This window comes from Neolamprologus brichardi, chromosome 22 (genome assembly GCF_056152115.1).
Source record: "Neolamprologus brichardi isolate AB-2024 chromosome 22, ASM5615211v1, whole genome shotgun sequence".
Lineage (NCBI taxonomy): Eukaryota > Metazoa > Chordata > Actinopteri > Cichliformes > Cichlidae > Neolamprologus > Neolamprologus brichardi.
The window spans coordinates 20,374,246-20,387,039 of record NC_142124.1 but is presented as its reverse complement, the minus strand read 5'-3'; the positions used below and the strand labels follow the sequence as shown (position 1 = coordinate 20,387,039).

General features: G+C 38.1%; 1 protein-coding gene across 1 annotated transcript in view; it reads left to right on the top strand.

Annotated features, from left to right (window-relative positions):
• calcr (calcitonin receptor) overlaps window positions 1–12,794 on the top strand; it is a 66,215-nt gene that overhangs the window by 18,257 nt on the left and 35,164 nt on the right. The window contains exon 2 of the mRNA XM_006787677.2: window positions 11,826–11,893. Within this exon, the coding sequence (XP_006787740.2) occupies window positions 11,849–11,893 (45 nt within the window). The 5' untranslated portion in view covers window positions 11,826–11,848. The remainder of the gene's footprint in view (window positions 1–11,825; window positions 11,894–12,794) is intronic.

Below are 12,794 nucleotides of genomic sequence, written 5' to 3'. Positions count from 1 at the left end.
ATGGCTGCCAGGATACATACAGGACATGTAACTCAATACGTGGGAGAAGTTTGCTTTTCAAGCTCAGTTGCACTTCCTTCCGAATTTATTTCAAGAGGAAAACAAGTAGTTTTGTATTCATAAACAATCCCCGATTAGCATGTGCAAGAATTATCACCCATCTGTTCCTATCTGCTCTGCAGAGCGTTTAATTTCTTCTGGTTAATTCTCAGTGCTGTGGAAGTGTCACAGCACCAACTTTAGAGTCAGTAGAGAAGCTTCTTAGTTTAGGAGCTTAGGAGGCAAATCATTTCCTCAGAGGTGGTGGAGAACAAAACAGAGCAAAAAAGGAAATTTAAGGAGATTGCATGTGCTCGCTGGGAAAACAAGCCAGACATTCAGCTGTAAATAAACTGCATTTAATGGATGCACAACCGCTGAATGTATGAATAGATACTGATTAGGTTGCTAAAGTTATAACATTTGTATATTGTCAGTGTTGTGTTTGATGCTGGAAAAATCCAACTAGAGACGTCTCCGGTTAAACGAGTTGCAGATACTTAGCATTCTTCAGCCAGAAGGGTTGATTTTATCGGGCCAAGCATTTGCACTGCCTTCCACGGCTCTTGTGATACTCTGTTCTGACCTACATTTTCTTTGATCTGAGATTTCCAAGAACAGGTTGTAGGTGTAAATAATTTGTTGTTTTTGCAGAGACACACAGCTCAGAAGCAAAGATCCACACTGCATTTTATTTATAGTGGCGACATACAGGAAGTGAAAAAGCCTTCCAACTGCTGGGCAGACTGCTGGACCCCACTGTAAAGCCCAATTTAGGCTAGTTTAGGCATGTGACAAAAATGGAGGGGAAAAAAACATTTTCACTTTGGGATGGAGGGAAAAGGAAAAGTTGTCCTTAAGATGCACAGGCACACCTTTGCCTGCTCATTACAGTTGAGTTATTAGCTGTTGGAGCTGAAGAGTGGCTCGGGAGCCTCCAACCTGTTCCATGTAGTCACAGTTAAGCCCTGTGCGGGAAATGCTGAGATGGCTCCCCATCTGCCTGGCAAACACCAGTTAACTCCAATAAACATGTGATGTATGCTTCTGGTGCTTTAAATGAGACCATTTTAGTTAGAAGAAACTGAAACGGTGGAATCATGGGCAGCGGTTTAAGTAACTGTATCTGGAAGTCTAGAGTATGATAGACTGTTCCCAAAAGAGGCCTGTTCCTTGTATCCATGTCTCCCTTCTTTACCTGCCTTTATAATTCTTCGTCTCTCTCTACTGTCTCCCTATTTAATTTCTTTCTAGTCTAGGAGAGGAAGTGTGTGGGACGTCATGGAGTTAAAGATCAGGTATAAATCAACTGTTTACACAGAGCCAGGGAGAGTCTTTCTATTACAGGAGACTTGTCCCGACCAGCTGGAACACAGACCAAACAATGCTTCCTTGCTTCATCCCCCTCTTACCATATTCTTGCCACTTCGCTGCTAAATAACAGGCCTGGTTTCAGAAAGGCACTTGAGTGCAGACAACAGGGCTTTTAATAGAAGGGGGTGGGGGGAGGTGGGGTGAAGAGAGGGATTTTAAATGAAGATCTCTTTTGTGCACTCACTGAAAGGTAATCAGAGAACTACTGTAGAATGCCTAAAATGCATGAGACATGCAGGAAATCCTGAAGATGAGACACATTGTGCTGGAGGAGCTAACTGTACAATCACTTTTGCTTTGTGTATTCAGTTGCATCTTGATTTGTTTGCTCATCATGGAGATGAGTCCCCCTGTCAAAACGTTTTTGGTCTTCCGTTGGTCATCCACAGTTCGCACCACAGAATCAGCAGCGGCCTTGTTTTTGCTCGAGGAGACAGTCCCGCTGGATGGTCTGTGTGGGTGGTGGAGACTCAGTGGCACATGATGATCCTATGAAAGAGCGATTCTCGACTTATTTTTGTTTGTTTGTCTGACAGCAATTTAGATAAGTTCAAGTGCGTTTTCATGTAAAATCAGCTCCCATCTTTCAGCCCCTGAATAATCTTAATATGTACAATTCATTTTCTCTGGGCTCAGCAGAGTGTTGCCTGCATGAAAAACCAGGACTGTTGTGGAGGGCCGCCACAATAAGCTGCCCTCAAACCTCTCCAGACTTTACACACCAGACATGTAAAATCTGTGCAAATACTTTGTGCGTTAATATTTAGGTGAGTCTGACCGTGTAATTTCACTGGATGAATTTGTAAAATTTATTTTATTGAACTGAGCTTGATTTTTTTTTTTTACTTTCTTTTTATTGTTTTTCTTTAAACATTATACAGGGGGATAGGGGGTAACAACAAAACAACAACAACAACAACAACAACAAAAAGATAAATACAACAGGTAGGATAACAAAAAACAAAACAAAACAAAACAAAAAAAAACATGTTGGATCTCCTTGTTTCTACAGTTTGATCATTTCTCATTATCAATGTGTTGGTCTTTATCCTGTTGGGTTTATGTCCTCAGTCCATTTCTCCCACTTTTTATGGTATTGATCTTCCTGAGTCCTTATTCTGTAGGTCAATTGTTCCATAGTTTGTATTTCATCTATAATTTTGATCCATTCGTCCTGTGATGGTGGGTCTATCTCGTTCCATTTTCTTGTAATTGCCTTTTTACAGGCAGCATGCATCATTTTCAATATGTATCTATCTTCTTTCATCACATTTCCCGTAATGACACCAAAGTATAATGATGTACAAGTCTTAGATACAGCATAACCCAGAATTTTACCTATAACTAAATGAACATCTTCCCAAAATTTTGTAATCTTGGGACAGAACCAGAACACGTGGGAATGATTCATATTTACCTCTCCACAGCCGCTCCAACACGGTTGTGGTAATGAAGTATGTTTGTTCCTAATTTTGGGTGTTATAAAAAATCGAATTACATTTTTCCAGCAGTGCAGTCTCCACGCACGTGATGATGTTGTTGACTGCTGTATTTTCCAGGTTTGTGACCATTCCTCATCAGATATGTTCACTCCCAACTCTCTCTGCCACTTCAGTTTTACATATGTTGTTGTACACCCTCTTGCCTCCATTATATGCTCGTAAATTGTAGAGATCATTCTAATTTTTTTTGCTTTGTAAACTTCAGTTATGGTTTTAATTATTGAATTTTTATCCAGATCTACACTATGTTTTACTTCTTTATTAAAAATGTCCCTAATCTGTAAATATCTGTAGTGATCTTGATTACTTAGGTCATGTTTTTGTTTAATCTCCTGGAAACTCATAAAATTCCCATCTTTAATTAGTGTACACATCGCTGTTAATCCATTAGGAATCCACTGTTTAAATCTTTGGTCCATAGAACCGGGTGTAAAACCCTTATCATAGGCTATCCATCGGATTAATCCAAGCTCTTTTTCTAGTTTGTATTTCCGTATCAGGTTAAACCATATTTCAAGCGTAAACTGAGTGACTGAATTCAGCTGTTTAATTACTCTCATTGTTTCTTTTCTGTCTCCTATATGGCTTTGAATTTCTCTTCCTTGTACTGATTTTTCTAAATTCTTCCATTTGGCTTCATAATCATTGTCACACCAACAGATGATGTACCTGATTTGTGCAGCATTTTTTTTTCATATTTAAAACTAACTAACTCTATTTAAATCATTATCATGAATAATAATGATTTAAATAGGGTAAAAGAGTGTGAAATTCAACAAGCAACAAGCAGGAGAATCTTTTTCTAATTGAACAACAACACAAGACTACACAAGACCCTTCGTTGCTTCCAAAAATTAAAGAAATTAGAGATAAAATAGATAAAATATTAGTTACAGAAATAGAAAAGAAGAAAAGATTTTTAAAACAATCCTACTATGAAGTGGGACCAAGGGGAAGCAAATTATTGGCAAAACAATTAAAAAAACAACAGCAAACAGATCGGACAATCCATAAGATAAGGGATATAGAAACTAATCAAATAATTTATGACTCTAAAGAGATTGGAACTCAGTTTAGGAACTACTATAGAAAGTTATACAGCCAACCTCTCTCCGCTGTCATTGATCAAATAAAAGCTTTTCTTGAGAAACTGGATTTACCCTCAATTGGGAACAATCAAAATGACCTTCTGACCTCTCCTATTACAAAAACAGAGATAGATAAAGCAATAAATAAATTAAAATCAAATAAATCTCCCGGCAGTGACGGTTTACCCTCCGAGTGGTATAAAACTTTTAAAGAGCAGCTTATACCACTACTTGAAAAATCATTCACTTATACACTCGAATATGGTGAAATGCCTCTTCATGGAAAGAAGCGGTTATAACAGTGATCCCAAAAAAAAATCCAGCGAGATTTGTTCAGATTATAGACCTATATCAGTACTCAATGTTGACTATAAAATATATACCTCAATTATTTCTAAAAGATATGAATATTTTATTAGAGATATTATCAACGAAGATCAGACAGGCTTTATAAAGGGACGTCAAACCCAAGACAATATAAGGAGAACTTTATATGTTATCAATCATATTCAACAAAAAGGAAAATGTGCAGTCTTTATAAGCCTCGACGCAGAAAAGGCTTTTGATAGTGTAAATTGGAATTTTCTATATCAGGTACTTGAGAAATTTGGACTTAATGATAAAGCTATCAGATGTATTAAAACGCTTTATCAAAACCCGACTGCAAGGATAAGAATAAACGGCAGTTTAACTGAGAGTATAAAATTGTTCTACCAGACAGGGCTGCTGCCTCTCTCCCACTTTGTTTGCAATCTTTATTGCACAAGCAATTAGGCAAAATAGAAATAAATAAATAATAATAAATACATTTTTATTTATATAGCACCTTTCAAGACAGAATCACAAAGTGCTGCACATAAGATTACAAGTCTATAAAAAGATTTAACAAGAGAAAATAAAACAGGCATAAAATAAAGGATCCCGACATATGTATTCCCATATTAATTAAGCAACTCGAGATATTTGGTTTTTATTCAGGATACAAGCTTAACTTGAATAAAACTCAGATTTTAACATTCAACTATCACCCATACAAAACTATAAAACAAAAATATAATTTGAATTGGAGAGCAACAAAAATGAAATATCTTGGGGTAACCTTATCACAAAACATTGAGGACTTATATAAACTTAACTACGTTAACTTAGATAAGGAAATTAAGAGTGATTTGGATAGGTGGGCTACTATTCCATCAGATATTGGCGCTCGAACAGAGACGATAAAAGTATGTGTCTTACACTGACTTCTCTACTTTTTTCAGTCACTACCCGTTGATATACCTGAAAAACTATTTAGATTATGGGACAAAATTATATCCAAGTTTATATGGAATGGTCATAGACCGAGAATTAAATTTGAAACACTACAGATAAGAAAGGATAAGGGGGGTTTGGCACTCCCAAATCTTGAGGCATACTTTTATGCTGCACAAAGATTTTTTTTTTTATTGTTCCGATCTGAATAAACAGATGTGACCAATCAGACCACTGCACATGGCAACAAGTGCACTTCTAGCTCAAAACATACACACATCAAGCTCATTTGAGCCATGAAAAACCATGAAATTTCCTCTGCTGCTGCCTTCTCCTGAGAATTGGATGAACCAGGAATCTCAGTTTCTTCCTTTTCTTGTTTAGAAACATCAGGACTAAAGCACTGCCTGATGTCGACTTCATTTTCTTCTAAATGCTGAAGAAGTTTCTGCAAAAACACAATGTGTAGAGTGTGTCTATACGTTACAGAACAAGCTTGGATTTGAATTTTGTGTTGCTTTTTTGCAGTGCGCTCGGTCTGTAATGTTTTCAAATTCAAAGTCTTCACAACGGATCAAGTTTTGCTCTGTAATATTTCTTGAGTTTAAATAAGAAAAATCTGTATGCCCAAATACATATAGATGTTTTTTAAGGTTTTTCATTGCAAGAGAAGAAAATGGTGCAACACTAATAGTGTTGTGGTGTGGCCCTCCACAACAGTCCCAGTTTCTCATGTGGTCCCATGGGAAAAGTTAATTGCTCCTGCCTATTAGTTAATAGCCATTCTATGGTGACAGGTAAAGTGAAATTAGTGACACTAATAAATGTCTGTCATCATGCATCATTACTGGCAGGTGCATGGTCACACAACAGTAATTTCTCGTGTCTGTAAAATATTGAACCTTTCCGCTGTGAGATATTCAGCAGCATAATCCGGTCTGTATACTGGAAAAGAGCTTAAAGTATTTATACTGAGATAACGCACACGTGGAATAATTGCCTGCTTCAGACATCATTTTGCCTGTGATATCAATCTAGTTAACCGAACGCTGGTATTTATTTTAGTACCATATTAAAATCTCTACACCCCAAGCCGGAGCCATTAACTTCCACTTGTGCTGCATTTTATCCCCCATACACTGAAAAACAGTCCCATTTGTCTAAGCTACGGAAACTATGGTAAATAATGCATTTTTTTTATTTATAGGCGCCTCTCAGACCCTTAAGGTCACCTTACAGTGAACTTCTATTTATGTAGTGTTTTTATACTCTGAGCACTCAGAGGACTTTACACAACAGGATCCATCTGTACACTAAAACACACGTGTTCATACATGCACTTTTTAAGCATCATGTCCACTCCTGAGAAACGACTATATTATTAATCCAGTATAAACAGAAGTGCGCGGCTTCACCGGAGTAAATATTTTAGCTGATGTGTGTGCTCTCTGATCTCTCTGTGAAATATGCTGCGGAACAACAATCAGCAATAGCACTGTTCTAAAATGCAACCAAGTGAGATGAAAAAAAATTCTATATCAGGAAGCTGTTTAATGTTTTAACCACTTTTTTAGCTGACGTATATTTTAGGCTTACCTTGGGAGTGAGAGAAAAAAGCTTTGAAAAAGAAGCTGGAAAGGCAGAGCTTTTTTAAAGCAGGAGATTGTAAGAGAAAGGAAGGAGGGCAAGGAGAAGGGGGAGCCGGAGTGAAGACAGGGGGAGGCGGACGAGAGAGCGATAGAGAAAAGAGGTGATAGGGGAAAAAGATTAAAGGAGCTGGAGATATATGGAAACGAAAATAAAGGCCAGAGAGGAAATCAGAACGCAGAGAAAAGTGGGATATGGAGGCGGTGGAGGAGGTAAATGCATGGAGAGGAAACAACTCTAGCTGTTCTTTTTACCTTAATTGGAGAAACATTTGGTATATTTTTAGACAGAGGATAAACCTAAAAAACGCGAACAAGTCATTTCACATTTTTCCAACTTCAAAACGTGACTCATAGCAAAGTGTTGGAAGTGACTGATCAGTCCATACGGGCAAAGCAGCGCAAAGGTTTTTATTTTCACTGGTTGTTTCTCTACTTGTTCTTATTTGTTGGCATGCTTTGTCTTGTTAAAGTTTATTATAGTTTGAAAGTAAACTTGCAGAGACTTTAAATAGCTGGCGATATAGGTACTTATTCATCACAAGGCGTTTTTTTAATTTATTTATTTTCGCCCAGGGCGATGCAATTTATTGGAGGAAATGGTTGTGAAAACTCTGCTGGTAAACATTCAATCTGTGAAATTGGATTCTGAGCTTTGAATGATATAAACAGGCTTTTATAGTGACGGATTTAAGCTGCGTTGAATCCACAAAGTTTGCTTACTGTTGCAGGAAAAAAAGAGATTTCACATAAATAGGAATATATTGATATATTGTGGTTTAAGAGACAGACCTCATTATGCTATATATCACAGTAACATTACTTCATCAGCTTCATAGATTACCTTTAAGAAAATGGGTTATTTTATCCCAGTGTGCTTTATTTTATGAGGTGCTTTAAGGATTATTTATGAATATTTATGTATTGTTGCACGTGTGTATAGTAATAATTAAAAACGCTGCAAAAGCACACAAAACATGTTTTGGTTCCTGCAACTGGTCCGTCGGGTTATTGTCTCCCCAGAAACACTTCCCATGTGCTTTTGGAAATCAGTTTTTTCCTATTTCTGTTTTCTTTTTTTTCTATTTCCGTTTTTCCTGTTTCCATTGTGATTTGTGTGCTTTTGTGGCGTTTTTCTTATTGCTGGTGTTTTCTTAAGTTGCAGTCCGTTTGGCCTCTCAGGGCCACTGTATTTTTCCACCAATCCCATGTTTTCATGATACCGCTCACTGCTATAAAATACTGCATATACACTGATTCTATTGTTAACTCTTAATGAGTGAACATTGTCTCTTATTTAATGCGTATATGTACGATGTATCATCCACACGCTATTTCTAATCTTTATCACTCTCTTTGACAGCACAGGAGGTCGTCACATAGTATACATAAAACTCCCTGGGAAGTGCGGTTATGGATGTGTTGTAAACTTGAGTAGCAGTAAGCAGTAAGGAAATTCCTCAGCTTGTAGATCATGCAGTTTATAAATCAGTTCAAATACTTTGCTCTTTAAGCAAGAATTATACAACGGCCTTGCGGGTAACATTCACAATCTGTCAGTTTATCAAACTAATCCACCTGAGCTCGCATCATGATCCGGCTCATTTATCGCAACCTGGCAACGGCGTGCCAGATCACGTCTGTGTGCCTGCTCCCTTCAGCCTGAGCGATGGGGTCTGAAACGGTGAGTCAGGAGACGCCGCATCCTCCATCACCGATGTGATGTCAGCACAAATCTGTGTTGTCACAGTGCCTGTGACCGCTCGCTGCATGAGGAAAGAGAAGAGATGGGTGGCTCTGTCTGCTGCTGTCAGTTTGATATAGAGACGACATAAAGAGAGGGAGAAAGGGGGAGACGAGGGGAAGGAAAAACGGAGGGAAAACACATAAATTTCCAATAAGAAGCAGCACACACAAAGTTGACATTACGCCCTTTACACGTTTGCAGTTTCTTTAAATAAAAAAGGCACAAATCTAGATTCTAGGCTTAAAAGAAATCTGCTGTTGGAATCATCAATCAAAGACAAAAGACATAATAGAAGCAGCTGATGTCATCATTTTGAATTCATTTAATATATAAAAGCTAAAGACATACTGCTTTTAACAGTCATTTAGTCTCTAGCTTACCCTTAAAGTGAAAATAAATGGATCTGCTGTATTTTCAAAGTAATTTAGAGTATAACTAATGTTGCACCTAACCTGCTGCAGCTAATTGACCTTTTGCTTGCTCTGCATCAGCTTCCAGTCCTAAACAGCGCTGTTATACTGTTTACGTTCTCCTCTGTGCCCCCTCATCCTGTTTGAGCGCTCGCTCTCACCTTCTCTACGGGGAGTGTGCGGAGCTTCATGCCTCACTGTTCTTATCACATTGGACCCATCCGCCTACAAAATGCTCTGGGGTCTATTTTTAGACACGTACTCGGAGCTAATGGGAAAGGATAGCCTAACCTCTTCCCTGATGAAAGTCGAATATAGCCTGGAGATTTGAGTTTGAGTCCTGTCACGTGTGAAGCAGAGCTGTTAAGATTTGAAACGTGCAAATTTATTATTGATGGGCAGAGAGTGTGTTATAATGTTGAAATGCTCCAGGGGTTATTGATGTCTCAAACAGTCCCAACTACCTACCCGGCACCGAGTACACACCCAGTCCCCATAGTCTTTATAACAATGCCTACATAGCAGCTCTCCTACTACTTCAATTATGCAATAGGCGCCTTAAAAACCTGTCCATAGGTGTATTTTCTGATTTTGTTTGAATTCTTGTTACCATCTAAAAACAAAAAAAAACTTTTTTTGTTGTTTTTTTTACTGTGGACAATGGCTAGCTATACCCAATGTTTCCAGTGTTTATGCTAGCCTAAAAACCTTCTGTAGCTCTATCTTCATTTTACAGACAGAGTAATATTGATATTCACAGACCCATTAAAAGTGGCATTTAAAATTTAAAGTGCTTTCCTATTTTACATACATAAAATATGTGAAATAATTGAAATAATACAATAACATTATTTCCTGCTTGACAGTTTCAGTCGTTCTCAGTGATGCCTTGAAGTGAGTAATGTCATTTGTCCTAACAGCGTTTAACTGTTATTTGACTCGTTGTGGAAAGTCTCTGCCTCACAGAATATGCAATTAATCCACTTTTAGATAAATTCACATGCGTGTGATCACCCAGTGGTGATTAGCAGGATAAGTGACTGATGTGGAACCTCTGTGCTGCAGTAATAGTAGTGTTCATGGATCTTCTGCTCCTAGAGGCAATTTTGGGATCCATACTTCTCCCTCGCCTGTCATGTCTCATCTCTTTCCTAATGATCGCTATATTTGTGCGCTTCTTTGTTTTCCTTCCCCGCTTCTTTTCAAAGCAGCGGTGTAAACTGCTTTGTCGTTATGATCTTCAGCTTTTAGACACTGAGGTGGACCCAGAAAAATAGTCCAGTAAATTCTGGTCTATTTTTTGGAAAATATAGAGCAGCATTTAGACTTGGACTGAAAATGTTTGGTGATTAGGAGTGGGCTAATTACAGTCATTCTCTAACTCATTATTATTATTATTTATAATTGTTATTTAAACCTAATTTGTGGGATTTTAGCAGTTTTTCAGCCCAAATTGTACATTTAAGATCAGCTCTGTGGGCTCTGGATTTTTGTTTTTAAAACCCCATTTACTAGTCAGTAAATGTCAGCATGTATTTCCATAAAGGGACTGATAGAAAACATTTCCTGTTTTCTTAATCACAAACTGTAAGCTGTAAAATTTTGCAAAATACTTTTATTTAGAGTTAGAGTTAAAAACAATTCAACATAAATTATAACAATTAAAAAAAATCAAAAGAAAAAGAAGGATTTGGGTCTTAAAAGTGAAAAAGATTTGATAAAGCCATGAGCAGCTATAGAACACTGAATGATAAACCATGTGATTCAAAAAGAGGTTTACATAAAGAAAACGATTGGTTTCCCATTGCCTTAATGAAAGCCTTTGGAACCACTAACAAAGGCCCGGTCAGAAGATGTCAAGTAGCGGCCCGGATCATATGAAGTTAACATCTCATAGGTATAGGCAGGAGCCAGACTGTGAAGGGCTTTAAAAACCAGCAATAAAATGTTCAAATCAAGTCTAACACTAACAGGTCACATGCAAAGGAAACCAGTGAAACGTCGAAACATAAGAACTGGAAAAGATTCAAGGGATTCCTGTTCAGACATCAGCATCGCTAGACTTACACTCTTGGCAGATCCAGGTATATTTGTCATCCTAAAGCTAAGTAGCCTACCATCCGTGTGCCTCTGAAGCCAAACAAATACTATAAATTGTCTTTTCATGCTGATTTATTGGACTGGCTCATGCATGCGTATCTGCTGAACACCCTGACCCCTGCGCCACTGTGGGGAGTGGAGAACAACCAGTGGGTCATTGTAACTGTTCAAACTGCAGAATGATGGGTTTTCAACAGGGACTCTGTTAGCCTGAGAAAAGAGACCTGAAGAGAATTTTAATCTCACATGCACTCGGTTACTGAACCGTCCGCCCAGCTCCTGTCGTCCTGCGGAGCTAGAGGCTCAGCGCAAAATGATTAATGAGCGTCAACTATTTTGGTCCGAATGTGTTTCTGCTTTTCGTCATTCTTTTTGCTCTCACAATGTAAAGTTACTCCTTTTATGCGGTTGTTTCGCATCCTGACAGACACGCCGTCTCACCATCTCCCAGGCACGCGCACAAAGGCGAGGAGTGTGGAATGTCACAAACTGCAGCGCTGCTGCAGTGTTTTGCATTTCAGATGACTGATTGCTGTGACTGTTTTCTCCTGAGAAGCTGTAATCCTGATTCGAAACAGCACACTGTTTGTTTAGTCAGTCACCTTCACGGTAGACAATTTATTTTTCTGATAGGTTTAACATGTTGTTCTCCTCCCTCTCTCTAGAGATCTGCCTGTGAGAGGAAGATATGAGGTTAATGGGCTCCATTTGGATCCTTTGGTTTCTCCTGGTGGTAAGCTCACACTTTTTACACAAGGATGTACAATGGCATATATTTCTGAAGGCCCTATCTCTCACTTTGCCCATTTTGTATGCTGTACATGTTTCCTGAACAGGATTCAGTTCTCATTAAAGGGATGTATAATATGTTGTGGTCTAGTGGTTTTCTTTAGCCAGGAAATTCACTCACCGTGTAAAATTAACTTTAGAACTACCCCAATTTAAATATCCCCCAATATAAATGAGCCAAGTATATATATGTATAGATGTGCATTTTCTGCTTCAAAATATAGCTGATCCTTGCCCTTTATGCAGAAGATCACAACAGTTTTAATGTAAAATGACATCTTCAGATGCAAAAAGACACACTGGACAAGTCATTTCTTAAACTTATGAATATTTTAGTGGATTTCCAATCAAAAGATTAAAAAGGTGTGATTTAAGCGTGACTTTCAGCTTTAGTGCAAGAGGTTTAATTTATTATTTGTGTTACATTAAATCTTCATACATAGCACACCATTTTCAGAGGCTCAAAAATAATTGGACAAACTAGGATTCCTCCCTTGAGATGCTCTGCCAGGCCTTTACTGCAGTAGCCTTCACTTGCTTTTTCATGGTTGGTGCAACAGGCTGGAAAAAGTTCAAAGGCTTTGATTAACACTCTTGAATTCACAGCAGGTAAGTATTTACAGCATTTCGCAACACTACTAAAGTTGATATTGAAACACTGGGGTTCAAATCTTTCTCTTTTTGTAGGTTCAAATCCAGTTACGACTGGTTCACTCTTCTCTCAGTTTGCAGGCAGAGCTTGGTTTTGGTTGCTTTCACGAGTAGAAGGTAAAATTCTGTTTTCCACAGCTGTATTTACTGCGACATATTCTCCACACACGCTAGTGCAGGTAAGTTCCCTCCAA